At 44.7% G+C, this 18,646-nt stretch overlaps 1 protein-coding gene across 24 annotated transcripts in view; it reads right to left on the bottom strand.

The window, feature by feature from the left end:
- The window catches only part of pleca (plectin a), an 87,610-nt gene that overhangs the window by 16,285 nt on the left and 52,679 nt on the right, over nt 1–18,646 (bottom strand). For 7 of the 24 annotated variants that reach the window (XM_034599641.1, XM_034599657.1, XM_034599661.1 and 4 more), the window contains 25 exons: nt 16,635–16,696; nt 15,011–15,025; nt 13,847–13,936; nt 13,368–13,403; nt 12,048–12,125; nt 11,819–11,911; nt 8,657–8,823; nt 6,739–6,854; nt 6,358–6,464; nt 6,064–6,183; nt 5,882–5,977; nt 4,829–4,956; nt 4,152–4,245; nt 3,881–4,035; nt 3,230–3,572; nt 3,042–3,119; nt 2,799–2,960; nt 2,605–2,709; nt 2,176–2,271; nt 1,940–2,065; nt 1,589–1,741; nt 1,153–1,307; nt 948–1,074; nt 246–429; nt 86–106 (listed from right to left, as the gene is read on the bottom strand). In XM_034599641.1, the coding sequence (XP_034455532.1) occupies nt 86–106; nt 246–429; nt 948–1,074; nt 1,153–1,307; nt 1,589–1,741; nt 1,940–2,065; nt 2,176–2,271; nt 2,605–2,709; nt 2,799–2,960; nt 3,042–3,119; nt 3,230–3,572; nt 3,881–4,035; nt 4,152–4,245; nt 4,829–4,956; nt 5,882–5,977; nt 6,064–6,183; nt 6,358–6,464; nt 6,739–6,854; nt 8,657–8,823; nt 11,819–11,911; nt 12,048–12,125; nt 13,368–13,403; nt 13,847–13,936; nt 15,011–15,025; nt 16,635–16,696 (2,907 nt within the window). The remainder of the gene's footprint in view (nt 1–85; nt 107–245; nt 430–947; nt 1,075–1,152; nt 1,308–1,588; nt 1,742–1,939; nt 2,066–2,175; nt 2,272–2,604; nt 2,710–2,798; nt 2,961–3,041; nt 3,120–3,229; nt 3,573–3,880; nt 4,036–4,151; nt 4,246–4,828; nt 4,957–5,881; nt 5,978–6,063; nt 6,184–6,357; nt 6,465–6,738; nt 6,855–8,656; nt 8,824–11,818; nt 11,912–12,047; nt 12,126–13,367; nt 13,404–13,846; nt 13,937–15,010; nt 15,026–16,634; nt 16,697–18,646) is intronic. The other 17 variants (XM_034599643.1, XM_034599658.1, XM_034599664.1 and 14 more) reach the window with 6 other exon arrangements.

Below are 18,646 nucleotides of genomic sequence, written 5' to 3'. Positions count from 1 at the left end.
TGAAGAAGCTGATTGAGTTAATGAATAAAGTGAGACACACACACACACACACAGACACACAATCAGCTCATCCGAAGCCCCTTACCTGTCCTGGGTGGCACGTATCCTGTAACATGAACCCGACAGTCAACTTACGCACAGATGAATGATCAGATGTCAACACAAACGTGTCAGTGAGAAAATGTCAAATAAAAACAGTTCCCGCCTCAGTGTCACATGAGCTTTAACAACCAACCGGTACACACCTTGCTCTGCGGTGCTGACCATCGTGTTGTAGTGCGTGTTGGCCTTGTTGTAGTTGGACTCCACTTGCATTCGGTCCTCGGCCCCGAACATCTGAGAGTCCTGGGAGTCGCGCAGGAAGTCCTGGTAGTGCTGCTCCAGGTTCCTCAGAGCCAGGCGGTACTCCTCCACCCTCAGGGTCTTAAACTGCAGGGAATCAAACATCAGGAAAACACCTTCATCTGTGATAATAATATAATAGACTTTTTCATATAGCCCGAGTCAATTTATCCATATATGGATTTACGAGTATAATGTTATTATAAATAAAATAAAAGTTTGTCTAACTAGATGCAAAAAAAAATGCTCTTTGAATAACGAAAATAGCAAAATGCAATTATACAAGATAATCAAATAATAAGTGAATATAAACTGTATTTATATCAAATCTATAATCTATAATATAATATAAATACGTCCATTAACAATAACGTACAAGAGGCAGGGTACAGTCACCCGGCTGAACCTGGATTTGAACCAACCTGTTTTCTGTGAGGCGACAGTGCTAACCACTTTACCACCGTGCCGCGACTTATAAATGCAGAATGATAAATTTATATAAATGATTTACAGTAAATTAACTAGTGATGCCTTAGAAAACAAAAAGCCAACGTCTTTAGGGATTTCACAGAAACTTGTATCCATGTATTAGCTTCTGCTGTTACCATGCTGATGTTCCAGGTCTTGATGATGTGGATGTCTCTCATCAGGTATTGCCACGACAACAGACTCTTCATGTCCACGAACATCGTCTGCCACATCGTCTGCAGCCGCTGGAGGTTTCCGTCCAGTCTGAGGAAGGAAACGTGGACGTTACACATGTGCGTCGGTGAGGGGAGTGAATTCGGTAGCTGATCTAACTGAGCTCACCCGGCAACGCTGTTCACCGCCTCCTTGTTGGTGGGCGGAACCAGGAAGCAGATGGACGGGACGGACGACTCGCAGCCTTTATCGTTCAGCACCTTCCACTTGTGAGGCTGCGAGTTGTTCAGCAGAGCACATTCATCTCCTCGGTGGACGGTGATCTGGAGGAAGATAAACACACGCTGACGTCCAACCGAGTCCTGTAAAGTATCTGCGTTCCTATTAAAATAGAAAGTCGTGTGTTTGATCTCTTTATTAGAAATTAATCAACAAAATGAGGGAACCTGCCAAATCAGAATTCACCGGGTTCTTTCCTGACCCATCTCACATCCTTCCACCAAGTTCAGTGAAAATCTGTTTGGTTGTTTTTGCATAATCCTGCATTTAAACAGACCAACTCATGTACAGGAGTGAGGAGAAAACCTCAGTGTGTGATGCTCACCTCCATCTGCTTGAAGTCACAAACAGCCTGGATGGGCAGTTTGCCCTTTAACGGAGTGGTGGGGTTTCGTGGCTTCAGCTGGACGATGGTCTTGGCTCTTCGCTTCAAACCCTCCAGGTGAGTTTTGAACTCTGTCATTTGCTCTTTCTCATCCTATTGAGAAGGAAATCACATAGAAAGTGTGTCAGATTAAAATCAATACAACACAAACTCATAAATTGTTGTGAAGTTGCTGTAAAGTTAGGATTTAAAATCTGTAGATATATTTCATCGTCAACTTTTAGCGTCTTGTAGAGATTTAAATCAACAGTTGAAATATATTAAATTGTTTAAAGTGATGAATGAACCCACAGCCGCGTCCTGCAGCAGGTCTTCCAGCCGCGTGGCCGTGACGTTCCGTTCGCACGTGTACTTCCTCTTCATCGTGTCCTGCATCTTCTTAATCCGCTCCTCTGCCTCCTTCACGTCAGAGAAGAACTGGGAGAAAGGAACAGGTTCCAGATGAGCTTTTTAACTCTTTACAGATACACCGATCACATGAAGTTGGTCTGAAGAGAGTCGATAAGGAACAAAGTCAGTGAACACACCTGGAAATGGGACGTGTTTTCTTTCAGGTGGGTTTCGACGCAGCAGCACAGCTGGAGGATCCAACTCCACTGAGTCTGCAGAGCTGCAGTAAACGCCTGAGGAGGGAAGAGGAGGAGACTGAACTGATGAAGAGGACAATAAGGTGCAGGTCTTCTGTTTTATTTGAATCTAGATGATGATTAACAAATTATTACACTTTGGCCGTTGACACACAACTGGTTTGTTCTTCATATTTCTATTTGTTTCATTTCATGTAACTAAGCAGCTTAAATTATGATGGTTTCACATTGTTTACACTTTAAATGTGCATATCATAGTAAAGAGGTGCAAGGTTAAATAGAGGACGTTTGTTGTGCAGTGGAAATTTTGTGTTTTGTTTTATTTGTATGTTTCTCAAAGTATTTAATAAGATATCAGTGAACTTCTACCTCCACAGTCTGCTTGGCAGGGTGTCCGTCTCTCAGCAGCTTGTCTCCTGTGGTCTGGACCGTGTTCACCCTCTTTTCCCTGAGCTCCAGCTCTCTCATCAAACCCTGAACACAACAACAACAACATCCAGCTGTTACAGCAGAATCCAGAATCACGTCGCTGTGTGTAAAACATCGTCACCCTGTCACTGTACCGAGTAGTTCTCTTTCTTTGATGCCATGTTGGGGTTGCGGTCGCTCCAGTCGTAGTTGACCTCCTCCTCCTCTTTCTCGTTCAGCCACATCAGCTCTTTGGTTGCGCCGATGACGAAGGCGTGGAGCTGGTCCAGGTAGCGCAGACGGGCCTTCGAGGCGCTCTGCAGCGAAACACACGTTAGGAAACACAGAAATTATTATATCTCTAATGTGAAGGTTTCTCTTTATCTGCTGTAACTTACCAGGAGTTTTCCGTACTGAAGCTCCAGTTTTCCCAGATACTCGCGGTACGCAGCCTTACTGGCAGGAGAGATCTGACTCTGGAGAAGAGGAGAGGTCATAGGTCAGATGATCATGAATGAACCCAGTATAAAATCTCTGTCTTCCACTTCCTAACATGTCCTCCTGGTTTCTCGCGCCTGTTTCGTACCTCGTCAGCCTTCGCCCTCTCGATCTTGGAGCGGAACTCCTCCACAGACTGGTGGAGGCCGCGGTGGCTGCCCAGCTGCGACTCCACCGTGGGCAGGTCGGAGCCCCACTCTCCGTTGTCCACGCGGCGCTGGTTCTCCTCCACCCAGCCCAGCAGGTCCTGGGTGTAGCGGAGGGTGACTTCATCCAGCTCGGGCCGCAGCCTCATGGGGGCCTGCTGCAGGACCTGGACCTGGGCCTTGTGGATCTGCGTCATGGGGATCTGGGTGATGGTCACGCCGGACTTCAGCCGCAGGTTGTACTCGCTGCGGAGGTTCACCAGACGCTCGTGCAGACGATACACTCTAGAATAAAGACTTTCAGTTAGTGCTGAAGAGTTTGAACATTAATTAACAACAATTATTATATGTGTTTAGTAATTTAAACCTTATCAATCAAAGCTTTCACATAATTTGTTGTTCCTACTTCACAGATTTAAGGTTGTTTAGTTACTGTTTAATGGACTAAACAACTTTAGGGATTAAAAATGGATCAAATTCATAAAAGCACAGATCAGCAGCAGGAGCTACAACCATCAATTTATCTAATAATTCCAGAAACTGTTCATCTTCAGTCTTTTCAAATGTTGTGGAATTTGCTTTTTTTTTTGCACCTGCGATACATCTGTTCCGCCTGCAGGTGGCGTCCGTCTTTGAGCAGCTGCACGTCGTTGAAGAGGAAGCGAATCATCCCCTCGGCTTTCTCCAGATCTGCCTCCATCTCTGCTGCGTGCTGAGCAGGTTTCCCCGAGCTCATCATCCTCACGTCCTGCAACACACACACACACACACACACACGGGATTACAGAGCTGCGTGTGGCCACAATCATTTCTGTGACAGATTTCGTTTTGTCTTGGTGAAATGAAACTTTATTGGTGTCTCACTGTCTGCAGCAGCGTCTCCACCTGGTTGAGCTGCTCCTCACACACCCCTGACTCCATCTGGACCTTACTGACGACCCTCTGCAGTCGCTCCAGCCTGCACAGAGAGAGGGAGGGGGGGGGTCAAAGGTCAGACATCTTCAAACACACTGAATCACCTGAGAGTCAAACCACCTCTGTTGCTCTGATGAGATCAACCAGAGCAGAACCATCTCCTCACACGTAATTAAAGCTGAATTAACACTCACTCCGTCCTTTGGCGGAAGTAAAACCTGAAGTCGTATCCCTGTGTCATGAAAGCCATGATGGAGCTCTGTGTGCGCACTGAACTACGGATGATGGTTTTTAATACAAAACTTTCTTAAGTGTCCTGAGAAGCAAAATAAAAAGCAGCGCCCCACCCACCATGTGATGAAAAAAAAGGAAAAAGCATCATTATTGTGATGCTGTTGCCGTGGCGATGACACGTTTGTCATGGGTTTGTCCTAATGTGAGTCTTTATTTTTTTTTTTTCACTTTCCACCCTACAAAGCCAACTCAGTGTGGTTGTATTACAAAAGTGGACCCGCTCATTCGGGGGTGAGTCATCGTCATGGTCACGCAGCCGGGGAGAGTTTCTTCACGTCCTGTGGGAGCGGTCGAGCATGTGATGAGTTTTTTTAGTTCCGTGGTCGACTCACCTCTCAAACTCTGTCCGGAGGAGCCGCTCTCGCTCCAGAATGGCGACGTGCAGACGACCCCACTCCTTCTCCACGTCCAGGGGATGGTAGCCCGGTGGCACTTTGACGAGACCGGCCTGGACTGCACCCTGGGACATAGGAAAGTTCATTCACTGTAATTAGTCAACTGTGGCACTTAGTTGTTCCTCCAAATATCTTTCAATCCCCTAAAAACTAAAGAGACTTTCTCTGTTTCTGCTCATTTTAAATCTAATTTCTTTCAATCTTGCTTCAAAAGTCTGATTTTGTCTCATGATTCTTGACTTTTTTCAAAATCTCATTTACTTTTATCTCGTGTGTCTTTTACTGCATCTTCATCTCACACGTTTTTAATTTTATTTCATTGTATTTTTTTTTCCGTCGCCACGATCGTGAAGAACTTTGGCTCAACTCCTGTTGTTTTTAACCTGCTGTATAAATAACTCTGACTCGACTTGACTTTCACAACAACAGATACATCAGCTGAATCAATACAGCCATTCAAACATGTGGGTGTGTTCCACCTGAGATGAAAACAACTGCACTGGTGATTGTGATGTTTAGATTCCCAGACTGTAAAAGCAGTAAATTCTACTTTGCACTGCACCTGGATCGATCATCGGCAAATTTTTTAAATAACCACAGTGACAAGAAAGACGAGAATCTAACAAATGCATAGATATGGAACAGACTGTGTGTTTAACGCCTGGTTGTGTATCTGAGGCCGTGTTTCCACTGAGAGTTGCAGTAAAACACACAAACTAAAAACAATCTGTTGCTGAGGAACCTTGATTAAGTCTCGTCCAGTTAAACGAACCCTGGACACGTGGTGAGACGTATCTACCGACGGTTTGAATCCCTATAGAAGGTTAATCTGTTCTACTCTGTGTTTGCGCCCTGCAGGCAGAACGGTTACAGGTTAACTATCAGTGTGGAAGTGTAATTGGTCTCGGGGATATTTAATTACAGCAGCTTTAAGGATCCTCGGTACAAATTGCTTCAACACATCCTGTGAACAGATCCACGAGAGCTCACCTCGAAGGACTTGAAGATGTGTTTGGAGCGGTTCTTGTCCGCCTCCTTCGCAGGAAGTTCTGTCTCCTTGAACTTCAGAAACTGACGCCAAAGAACCTGCAGATCAGAAAAGAGGCGAGTCAGCTTCATTGATGTCATTCTGCTGTTTATTCAGTGTGTTCTCACGTATTTGACCCGCTCACCTCGATCTCCTCGTAGCTGTTGGGGAACTTCCTCTCCTCGAAGACGAGGATGTGGTGTCTGATCCACTGCAGCAGCACGGTGACGACCTCGTAGTACTCCTGCCAGCGCAGCTCCAGCTCCTGGAGATACAAACACACGTGTTCACACCTGGAGGAGGAAGTTTTACTGCACGAACAGAAAGATAAATACTACAAATTCTAAATGCTAAGTCTCAAAATGAGAAGAAACTATTTGTCTCTGTTGCTTCATCACGATGTGACGATGGTTTGATGCTGTGGAAGAGGACGACTCACGTTGGCTTTAACACCGTCCTGTACGTCAGGCACCCTCGGCATGACGTCATACATCGAGGAGACATACGTGATGAGGGACTTCTCATCTGGATGAGGCACGTCAACATCTGGAAAGAGAGGAAAAGGACATTTAAAAAAAAGAGATGTAACTTGAATCGGGTGTTTTCTGTAAATTGGGAGGCTGATGTCTTGGTTCACGCTGATATTGGAAATAACGTTGAATTTGGTTTGCTGGTTTGTACCAGTTACTCCTGAACTGTCATGACTTGCATAGTGATCATCAGAGGCCACATTGTTGTTAATGTGCCTCAAGAAGGAAATAAATCACAAGCTCAAAATATCCCTGCAGTGTTTTTCTTTTCGGAGGTCGACTGGTCTCACCCTCGGGGTCCAGCAGTCTGGTGACGCCCAGCTCCCGCTCCGCCACGCTGAAGGCCTGCTCCAGGTTCTCCTGGTTGCTCTGTCGGTAAACCTGATCCATGTCGACGAGCGTGGGCCTGCGGACACAAACCAGAACAGTCAGACTAGAAACAGGTCGTGACCTTTGAGAAGGAATAACTCCTTAATTATCTTTTTTAAACTTTAGCCCCCTGAACATTTCTCTCATTTGTAACGACCTGCCAGCCATAATTGCACATTGACAGCTGACAGGTTTGAAACGCTATCTTACATATTTTAGGTTTTGTGTTGCCAGAGGCAGGTTGTTCATGGGATGTCTCCACTAATACCAGAGAGGGCAAGAAAAAACAAGAGTCCTCACTCGCAGGGAAGATTTAACAAAACAGATACTTTGCTGGAAGGATGAGTGCAGTTAAATAACGTGTAAGCACATGTCATTAGTAAGATTTCACAGAATGTTTGGTAAATTCAGCAGAGTTCAGGAGTCGGCGTACACTTCCACCACCCTCTGGATGTAGTATTTTTTGTAGGGCTGTGCTGGTTCCCTGTCCAGGTAGGACGCCTGCCTGTGGGTCGGTCTGTCCCGGCTCATGTGGAAGACGTGAGGCTCCTGTCCCCCTTCGTGCTCCTCGCTGTGGGACCCTCGACTGGAGCGGGCCCCCGGGCTGTGGGAGCCTTGGCCCGAGTCGAAGGAGCTTTCGGCCGGGACGTCCTCGCACAGCATGACCACCCTGTCCTCCAGGTCGCTGACGGAGCCCGCGGTGCTGCTGGACGTGCTGTTCAGGTGCCGCTTCGAGTGGAACCTTCGCTTCAGCTTCAACATGGTTGCAAATGGTCACGATAAAAAGCACGAAAAAAGGTTTCCAGGCAAAAACCGAAGTTATAAAATCGTTTGAGGGTCTGATGATAATAAGGATTTCATCCTTGAATTGAAATTAGAGTCCTCTTCAGCCAAATGTCTGTGTGAGTCCTGCAGCTCTCCGCATATCGTTCTTCCTCCACCGACAAAGAATCTGTGGATGGCGTACCTGCGTTTTGCTGCGACCTGCCGAGCCTCCAGAGAGCACGCCTCTAGGGCAACCTTTTCTCTAACCAGTGAGATACACCCACACCGACAGAGGCAACGCCCCGTCTCCTCACAGGGAGCGACGCCAGCTGCCGCAGCTCTACATGGAGTTTCTGTGGTTTTTTTGTCTGTGCACACACACACACAGAGAGACTGCAAGTGGCACTCCACCTAAATCATAAGGACTTTGAAACAGCCGCCTCCTCTCGGCTGTTAAGACTTTCCTCAGTGTGGAGATCTGAGGGCGTGGTTCAGTCTGTAGATGTGTATATGTTTTTAACCCAAATCTGGCTTAAGATACCTCCAACTATTATTCTTATTATGATGCAGATTTACATTGGAAAGGTGGAGAAGTTTATGAAGCTCCTATAGACACTTTATCTGCAGTGAAAACCTGCAAACATGAATTAAACCATTTCTGCAGGTTTCAACAAGTTCAAGTTAAGACTTTCTAAGACCGTAATGGATGAAATTTAATTCCTGTGTCAAGTACGACAGGTCTGACGGAATATCAGAGTCCAAAAGTTATTTACACTTTCCCATAACTGAAGAATCCTGGAAACACCACGTTATCTTTCAAACTACAAGACAGTAGAAGAGTATAGTATAAATAGTCTTTGCCAAAGTGATATCCAAGTCAGAAAACCCTTTTGTGCCACTGTTGTTGTAAAGTTGGGTTTAATCCCAGTTTCACATCATCATCACCTTCTTTTCAATCCTTTCCTTCCTTCCATGTTTCCCCATCTTTCCACTTTTACCCGACCCACCGTATGGAAAAGTGCGTCCTCATTAATCAACAGGTTTCCCGCGCTCTGACCTCGATGTGCGTCTCACCTGTGTTTGTGTATGATGGCGTTGAAGAGCTTCCCGTCCCTCCAGCTGCCGGTGAAGTTGTCGCAGCGCAGGCCCGGGTATCCCTCCACCATCCTCTGGGACCACAGCAGCAGCTTCTCTTTGGCCGTCATGTCGTCCGACTGACCGTTCACCTGGATGTCCGAGATCTGAGGGAGAGGACGAACACAGATTCAAACCAGAGCAGGAAATGTCCATCAGGGTCGTATCTAAATTACAGTATTCTTCCTAAACCTCAAATATAAAGCTGTACGTTTATTTAAACGTTATATTTGCTCACAGTGGCACATGACTTTTTTCTTTGTATGTTGAATATAATTGAAGAGTTGGTTGAAGGGCTTAAAAAAAGCTTTTTTTCCGCTTTGCCCACAGATTTTTTTCTGGACTTCATATGAGTCACAATCACAACCTCTAAATATCAAACCACCACTTTTTTCCTAAGGGGCCACATGAAATCCATTAACTTCAGAGAAGCACAAACAGACATCAGCCTGTGAGTCACTAAATTACACTGAAGCTCTCAGTAAAATGCTCGGCTGCTGTGAATGAATGTTGGACTGTGCAACAAAAAGTCTACGGGCAAATTCCGACTTTTTTTCAGGAGCTGCGAGAGCGAGCCGTGAGTCACGAGAACACAGAAGGGAAACTCTTGAGTGCGACCACAAAACAAACAGCCGATTTTAATCAATACAAATGTCTTCAAGGAAAAGTCTGGTTTGATTTTGTGACACTGAGTTTAGTTTTTTGCGTGAATCCACCACCCAGGAGTCTCCGTCCGTGTCCAATCTATAATCAGATGAGCTCGATGAGAAGAGGTGGGTGTTTGTTTTGGTCGACCTGATGCACCAGGAGGGTGGAGCTCTCTGAACCAGCAACAATCACAGGAAACCTCACAAGTGATTCTGCAGATTTTATGTGTTTTTGAGCTGCAAACTAAACTTTTCTTCCATGAAATACATAAACGCGTGTTTTAAAACCCTGTTTATTATCAAATTTAATAGAGAAAATCTGCATTTATGGGTTCAATATAGCTCATAGCGCCACCTAGTGTTTCAAACCATCTTAGACAAAATAAAGATAAACATCTGCAACCTCTTTTTAGAGTATTCAACGTCTGCATAATGTGATTTTTAAACGTCCATGCATCGGTAAATCTACAGCACATTAGCTGCTGCTGATGAATTATTAAATGAAGCTCGATACTTCCAGTTCTGACTGGTTTCTTTTACTGGAGGAAGTAAAGTATTCACTATTTTCAGTTCGGGTGCGTTGATGAGTCACAGCAGAACTAATCATTTCTGCAGGAAAGGGTGGAGGAGGGAAAAAAGGCGGCATTTCTTCCTTCTGCTATTTTCCCTGTCGAAGGGAAACCCCGGTGCTTCACTGTGGACGTGGGCAACATGTGAGTCAGAGGCCGAATGGAAAGAGGACCTCCGCCCTGCGACTCTGTTTTTAAAGTGCTGAGAGAATCCCAGCTCCGAGCGGCACCTCATTCCCACCGGTCACCTGAGTACGAGCTGCACCTGCAGGAGCTCGGAGGAAATGAACCATTGTTTGTGCCAACACAAAGAGATTATGGGTTTATTTAGAGGAAATAAAAGCTGCCTGGCGACTGAGTGCAGATCTACAGGGACGTTTTGGGTTTTATTACTTTGTCGGCGACAGAAAAACACGTATCCCAGGTTAGAAAACAAGCTACAGTGACGTTCAACACACAAAGAAAAAGTTTTCTACAGAGTCTGGCTTGGTCCGGGGGCCGTGCCGTCCCACGTCTCCTGCCAGCTGTCTCGTGGGAATCACTGAGTCACACTGAGGGATGAGTCAAACCATCCCACATCCCACCATAACCATCATAATCATTATAGCATCAAGGAAGCATCGGGTCCTCCCACGTGTTTTTTTTCCCAAATCTACAGAACCATCTGCCGAGCGGAAATCTATCTCATCAGAAACACCCCCTGACGGACGCGTTCCTCCGCCACAGACCAGATTTCACATTGTTTACGTTTGAGGAAGAGGAGTCATGTCTCTTCATTTAGATTTAATTCAAACCAATCGAGCTTCACAGGAAAACGGAGAAACGGATGAAAATCCTCTACAAAAGAAATGAATGAATGTCTTTCTTCAGTGTTTAGTCTTGGTGCAGTGGAGGCTGCAGCAGCGGGGGTATTTGTGTATAAGAGGATAAGTGCTGCCAAATGCCCAATATCGCCCATTTGGAAACGATTGGCAGCCGAACTCAACTCTTCTGAAACTGCTGCGTCAACACGAGGCCGATGATTAAAGTCCACGCAGGGAAAAGCACTTTGATTTTCATCACCGCTGCAAAAACAAAGTAATCACGCAACTTAAACCAAAGACAAACACATGTCAGTCAAATAATGGGAGAATCTGAATTCAGTGCCAACGTGAAGTTTGAAAGATAAACACGAGAAAGAGGAATATGATTCAGCCGTTTTACAACCGTCTGTTCAACTTGAGTCCAGGCAAAACAAAAGTAGAAGCCATTTAAATAATAGGTCTAATGTTATTCTGTCTAGTTTCCCAGTTTAAGTTCAAAGACATAATTAAAGGAATTTACAGAAAAAGTCGAGCCTGATCGATTCCAATCATAGGAGTCGAAATAATATTGATTTATTGGCTGATGTAAATATTTATAAAAAGGCAATTCGGCAATAATTACTAACCACTAACATTAAAACTATATAACTTGAAAACTTCGTCTCACTCCAGCAGTTTATTACAGCTCGAAAACCTTTCTGTGTGAATACATATTTAAAAAGTTTGTCATGAACAATGGTTTGAATGTAACTCTACAGCTTCCTCATTTGATAGTATACCCCCCCCCCCCCCCCCCCCGTCCCCCCCCCCCCCCCCGTCCCCTCACAGCGCCCCCTGCAGTTGAGGAGTGAATAAGCCAGGATTGACAGGATTGGTTCATTAGGTTTGTGACATCACAGTTTGAATCGAGTGGAATTAGTGTTCTGCAGTTTTAAGGTGGAAATACTTCGACATATTCCTCTCAAAATATGTGTTTATTCTGTAAAAATAAAAGTTTTCATGTCGGCAAACATGTGAACCGCTCACATCGGTGGATTTAACCAATAAGTCGGTCCGGCTCTGGTGACGAGAATCGTGTGTTACCTGGAAGTGAAGGATGATGGTCCATATCAGACCCAGGGTCAGCTTTGGGTTTCCATCTGCAATGTCATCATTCCTGATGTTGACCAGTTTGACCTGAAGGTGTGTGAATACCAATACAGTTATTTAGGTCACAGGTTGTTAGTGTATTTGTACTTATACATGTATAACTATAGTTTCAAATAGCAGCTTTAATCTAACTATGCATTAAACATCTTTTTCCTTCACCGACCTGTCTGTGTTTGAGAAAGTCCAGAGCGATCTGTACATTCTGCAGCTTGTGGAAGCGCATCCGTCCTTTCTCCCGCGGCTACGAGAGACGAGACCAAACATCAGCAGGAGACAACACACGAGGTTGGAGAGTGACCAACAAACAGCCAAACGCCCCATGACTGAGGGAGCAGGTGTTTCAGGCTCCGGCAGCACCGTCAGTGATCGATTCTACTGGATCTAGAAGCTTCACAGCCAAATGGGCTTCGAAACCTAAACCAAATTTGAAGTGTGATTCAAATTGTGCGTGGTTGTGATCTAAGCGTTCAGGGTCAGACACGACCCTCCGTGACCCAGAGATGCATTCGAGATGCAGCCGGGATGTCTGCAGGTGAAAGCATGAGGGTGAATGATAAACTCAGGGACCATCAGTCTCAAATCTCTTCTCTGGGGACGACTAACAACGTGTCTGTGCAGGACGCAGTGAGACCAGCAGTGATGGCTGTGACATGCATCAGTGCTCCACATGTTAAGCTTTCAGCCGCTTTGTTTTTTAGTTTAAACATTTATCAGCTCGCAGTGACGAAAACTTTTTACTGTCGATACACAGAGGAAACTCTTTAACCTTTTACATCTGTTTAACAGGACTGTGCCCAGTGATTTTACATGTTTTCCTGTATTCTGACTGGTTTGCAGACTGGGATCTTAGCTGTGTCTGAATCTTGTGTCTTGCAGTTTGATCTAGGACGAGCATTTTGAATTCACCGCATATTCTTCGGAAGTTTCTCGAATGATTGTCAACTTCTGCTCCCACAGACTTTTTTATTTCACCTCCCACGTAACGTTTGAGGCACAGGCCCCTGCTGTTACCTGGGAGGTGAAATAAAACATCTGGAGGAGCATCAACTGGAGATTTCTCATGTTCTGGTTGTCCAGCACTTTGTGATTATCAAGTTTGAATGTGCTTTTGTGCTTCCTCAACATTAACAGTATTATGTTGTTGATGATTTAAACCCACAAAACAAATAACGGGATCTGAAAACTGTAATTTGCTGCCTTGAAAACACTGAATTTTACATGGATGTGCAACATGGTCCTTTACCTACTTCTACCAGTTATAGTAGAATCTACATGCATCTGTAACCAACGCTGCTCCTAAAACCAGCTCAAACTCATTCAAGACACCTGAGGAAGTGTGTCTCAGATCAAATGGAAGGACAATGACACAGGGGACAGTAAACGGGGAGTGTGACAGTCATCATGCACAACCCAGCAGCCACCTGGGGGGGTGACACATGCCACGCCCGAGGAGGCGGCCAGCCACAGTCCAGGCGCCACTCACCAACCGCACGTTCCTCACAACGTCACGTTCCCTCGGCTACCACAGCACGAGCATCGCAAGAGAGGAAGGCAGAGGCAAAAGGGGGGGAAATGTCAGGGCAGAGGTCAGCAAACAGGAATTAGAAAAAAGGGAAAAACCAGGGGTCAAACAGGTCAGTGCAGAAAGGTTACGAGATGGAAGCAAATAATGAAAATTAGTGTTTTTAAGGCTACAGCACCAGACGGTGTGCTCCACAAAGACCGGCGCTGAGGTAAGTAAAGTAAAAGAGTGCGCAGGGCCTCAGCGTGTCCCGAGGAACTCAACACATGCAAGAGTGGAGAGGACCAGCGGGAAAATATCTGACTGGACACCGAACAGTTAGGACAAACACACCGGGACACAGAGGACAGGAAATAAAGTGGGTCGCGCGGGAGAGCCAGGGAGAATAAGACACAGGGACACGTCCTCGGGTGTGAAGGTCAAAGGTCAGTGAGGCTCACCAGTGTCTCTCCGGAGAGCACCTCCAGCAGGGAGATGAGGTTGTGTCCATCTCTGAGGTCCTCGTACAGGTCGGTGATGTGTCTCTGGGCCTGGACAGACGAGAAAGGGAGGGACATGTTCATTGATTAATGGAGGTAAATTATTTTTAATCGATCAGCATCATTGTAAAAATCGCTGCTTTTGTATTCGCACACAATACAAACTGCTGCTGATCTCACCACAGCCGGTACAACCACGTCTGACTTAATAACTTAAAATCTGAACTTAAAGAAAAAGATCAACGACTTTAAAGGGATGGATGAAAACACACAACATGGAGGGACTTGATGAAAGTGAAATACAAGTCGGTTCTTATTCTCACAGGTCGTTAATATTGTGTTTGGTGTCATTCGTCTCGTTTGGTTCATAACGTGAAGGAACATGAGCCGTTAGAGGATCTAAACTGTAAACAAGTATTTAGTTTAATTTAATAATCGGGGCGTCTGCTTCTTAGAGTCTGCAAATAAAGATGGACGATTTGGCAGCTCCCCAACAAAATGAGCTGGTGGCCGGCTGGGTAATAAACCCTGCCTCCACCATGTTAGTGGATGGGACGTGGACCAAACTAAAACGTACACGTTAAACACATTTTTCACAAAGATGATTGATTCTAATTCGTTATTGATCGATTGGTCGAACGCGTGTATCGACGAGACTCTGGCTCCAAATGACGTCGTTGGTGTAAGATGGCGGCGCTCGTGTCCAGGATATTAAGGCTTCGCTTGACGGTGGTGGGAAGAAGTGGTCGTTCATCTTTATTTACAGGTTTACTCAACGTGATCGAGCACAGTGACGTGTCGGCAGTAATCTGTCACTGCTCAGAAAAAAGACTAAGCATGAAGTTAATCTCCATTTTTAAGTTTTATCTTAAAAACGAAATCCATGACCATAACTTCGACCTCCTGTACGTCTGTAACCTATATTCACATATTTGTAGGATTTGCTGCACTGTCCGTTTTTTAACCGTTGAAGTTACACAACATAAAACCACTGCACTGCAGACAAGTCTCTTAAAGCAGTTAGAAAAACAATCGGTGTTAAAACAAAAGAAGGTGTAAAGGTTAACATGCAGGACGAACTGAACTCGTGTCCACTCAGCACTCTGCTCACAGACAGACACCTACCTGTCCCTTCCAGTGCTGGTGGACGGATGAAGGATGGGAAAGAAGAAACAGATTCATGTGAGACGATGTGAAAGAGCCGGGACAGAACAGAGGGACAGGAGGAAAACACGCTGGTTCACAGACGTTACACAAAGACAGTTTGATTAAATTAATGATTGAAACTAGAGAAAAACACTTTGTTCTGCAGCGTTTAATCCGAAACGAACATTAAAACACAGAATAACGTCTGGTTTTCGTTGACAAGACACGACAGAGCGAGTCGACCATGAAGCGTTCAAGGCCTCGCACTTTAATCCCGTGACTGTTGTGACCACGAGTCCAAAACCCCTCGGGGGGGGTGGGGGTCGAGTCTTTTGGACCCAAATCTGAGGGATTTTTCCCGACAAAGACGGAGACAAAGCCCGTGAGTCATCTGGGACAGAGCGCCGTGTCGCAGGACGCACGCGGACGACATTCCTCAGGTTTTTAACACGCCTCGGTTCCCGTGTGAAAACAAAATCCTGGACTCTGCCTCCGAGGAGCAGCCGACACGCTGCAGGTGAGAGCTGCTAAAAAACAACGTCTGAAAACACAACATGTAAATGTAGTTTGGGAAAAAGGCACAACTACAACTTTGATGGTGTTCAAAGTTGTAGTTGTGCAACTCTTTGTCTTTGTCATTATCTGTGACGACATTAATTGATTTGAAAACACAGATAAACTGAAAAGGAAACAAACAGTGAAACAGTGAATAATCCAGCTGTTGATTGATTAGCATATAAAGTAAAATCAATACCAATCACTGCTTCCCAGTTCAGGGTGATGTCTTCAAACAGCTTGATTTGTCGATGATTTGAATCAACAGTATAAAACTTTTACTTATTAAGTTTACTGTGACTAAAAAAAAGCAGGAATCCTCTCGTTTAAGAAGCTGAAACAAACTTTTTTCCTTGTCAACAGAATTTCTGTCTGAGGCTCTTTATTCTGCACATCACACATTGGAATGCTTCCTCTTTTTAAAGGGTCACGGGCCAGAAAGCTTCACAGGTATTTCTTTACATTATTCACGACTGCAGACGTGTTTTTCGGAGCAGGAGTTCAGCTCCGGAAGCTTCCTGTTCCCCTGCGGAGCCGCGCCGACGCTCTGGAGTCCAGATGTGAAACCTGAGCGAGGCCGGGCCGACGGCACCGCGGTGAAAGTGAGACCAGGTGTGTGTGACTCACGCCCCGACAGTTAAATATAAACAGCATGTGTGGACTTCACTGTGAGAAGAACGTGATTTGTGATGTTTTTTCACCTTCGTCAGAGCTTTTTTCGAGCTGCGGGGAATTAAAATCTGATTTGGTTGTGTCGTCTGTTTGCAGATTATCTTGCAGGTCGAGCAGACGTCAGACGCCTGAGAACCTCCGGAGAAACTGTTGAGTAATTTAATCTATTGTAACCAGATGTGATGTAAAAGGAACCGCTGGAATTCGACTGGAACAGAAAAAGCTTCAGGGTCGTTTTAGGACATCTGGAGATTCTATTTTTAAATACGCCCCAAAATTAAGAAAAGAAAAGATTGTATAACCGTTTCTTGGTTTTATAATCGAGCCAAATGTGAAAATATTTGTGTTAGTAGGTGTAGAAGAAGTTGGTTCTGACCTTCATCAGGTGTTTGTTGACCCATTTTGTGAAGGTCTTCTTCTGAACTCGGTCCCGTTCATCTGGAGAAAGACAGAAAAACAAGAAACATTAACTATGTGGTAAAATAGAAGCTCCCCCTGCTTTACTCTATTAACTCCAAGTAACTTGTACTTTGTGTTCCTGCTGAACATTTTGTCTCACAGCTCCAGACCCCCCATGGTTTCCATTGATGGGAAGTTTATTGATTTATTTCAACAGTTTTAGGAAGATGCAGAAAAGATAATTCATGTGGAAAAAAGCCAAAAATTGGTGCTTTTAAGATGACTTTGCTTTTGGTCAGTATATTGTTTCTGTTTATTATCCTCAGAAATCCTACAGTCTTTCCATTAAGATGTATTTTCTGAGGCTTCAGAAGGGTCCTGAGCCCAAACAGCTGTTTCATTAAACATTCAAAACCACAGTTTGGTTCGAGACCCTACAGGGAAACAAATCTCCTCATTTAAAAACAGAAGAAAAGCTTCAGTTTCACCAGATTTCACACATTCTGATAAATACATATTTATGAAGATAAACTGCTAAAGCTGCTGCCAATGACTCGGGAGGGAACCTGTCCATCAAAACCACAACAGAAAGGTGTCGTACATGTCGGAGGAAACGAGTAAATAACCTCCGACAGGTTAACACCTCGACAGGAACATGTCCTCTCCTGCAGGAACTCTGCTCTAGTGGTTTTGATTTCACAGCCTGATTATTGTCTCGGCTCTGCCATGTTTTCCTGAGATGTTATCAACCACATTTAAGAAACTGTGGAGAAAGTTCACGCCTCCAACTCTTCAACACAAGTAAAGTGATGAGGTGAGAAAACCAAACTGTGGCTGATCCGAAGGGATGAAGATTCAAAGCAACGGGATTTAGTGTCTGAAGAGACGGTTGAAGAAGACGTTCGTGTGAGCTTCTTCCTCGTCACACAACAGGAGGAGGTTGATTACATTTTTCTGAGCGAGATCAAAGCTCGTGTCACACAAGCGATAAGATGGAAAAGGGAACAGAGAAACCAAAGAAGAAGAAGACATCCTGTGGCGCCGGCGCCAATCTCAGGGTGGCATCGTGTCGGTGACTCACGAAAAAGTGGAAAATAAAACTCAAATTATAAAAACAGCCTTTTCTCTCATTAACTGTTATATCAGGAAACAGCTGCTTCTGAAAACCAGGAGAAGGAATCGAGGTCAGAGGCCGAACGCTGATCTTTTACGATCCAAGACTCAAACCTGTGAAACACACGCCACTGAAAAACTAACTTCACCGATCCCTCCTGCAAATGGAGTTTTTTTGTGGCCTGGAGCCTCAGAGGGTTTGTTTCTTTTCATCCTCAGAGTCAAAGAAGGTTTTTCAGATGAGGTGACATGGATCAGGTGTCCTGACGGAGCATCGTGTGTTCGACTCTGACAAGCTCCTGCCTGAGGAGTGAAGCTGTGACGAGACAACAGGATCTGATTTCTACTAAAATCTACTTTTTTAAAGCAACTTTTAACTTTAATGCAATTTCTGCCTTTTTATAAGATTATAAGAATAAGTAGTTTTATTCAACTACAAAAAAAAGGCAACGGTTTATATTTAAGACGTGATTTGAAATATAAATGATGCTCTCATACTCAGATTATTGTCTTAAACAGATTAATATCTGAATATTGGTGTCCATGTATAAATGTCTCATTCCATTTAGCATTTTTCTCAGTTCTTCTGTCTCTTTCACAGATTTCTGTGCTCGTCCCTTTTCAATGGGAGTCAGCAGAGTCGACCAATAAAAAGAGGAACATGTGTGACACATAAAGGGGCGTGGTCCGTTTGATTAAAGGGAGGCAGCAGACGACCACAGACAAAAATATCATCGGTGCAAATTTAAACGTTAAATTGCCTTTACACGCATTTTTCTCCTGAATAAAAAACAGTCAGAGCAAAAAACAAACAAAGGCTTTTAGAGGATAAACTGATCCACAAACTGATTCCTAATCTCAAGACTCCACCAGGAT

Source organism: Hippoglossus hippoglossus, chromosome 11 (genome assembly GCF_009819705.1).
Source record: "Hippoglossus hippoglossus isolate fHipHip1 chromosome 11, fHipHip1.pri, whole genome shotgun sequence".
Lineage (NCBI taxonomy): Eukaryota > Metazoa > Chordata > Actinopteri > Pleuronectiformes > Pleuronectidae > Hippoglossus > Hippoglossus hippoglossus.
This window is presented reverse-complemented; position numbering and strand designations above follow the sequence as displayed.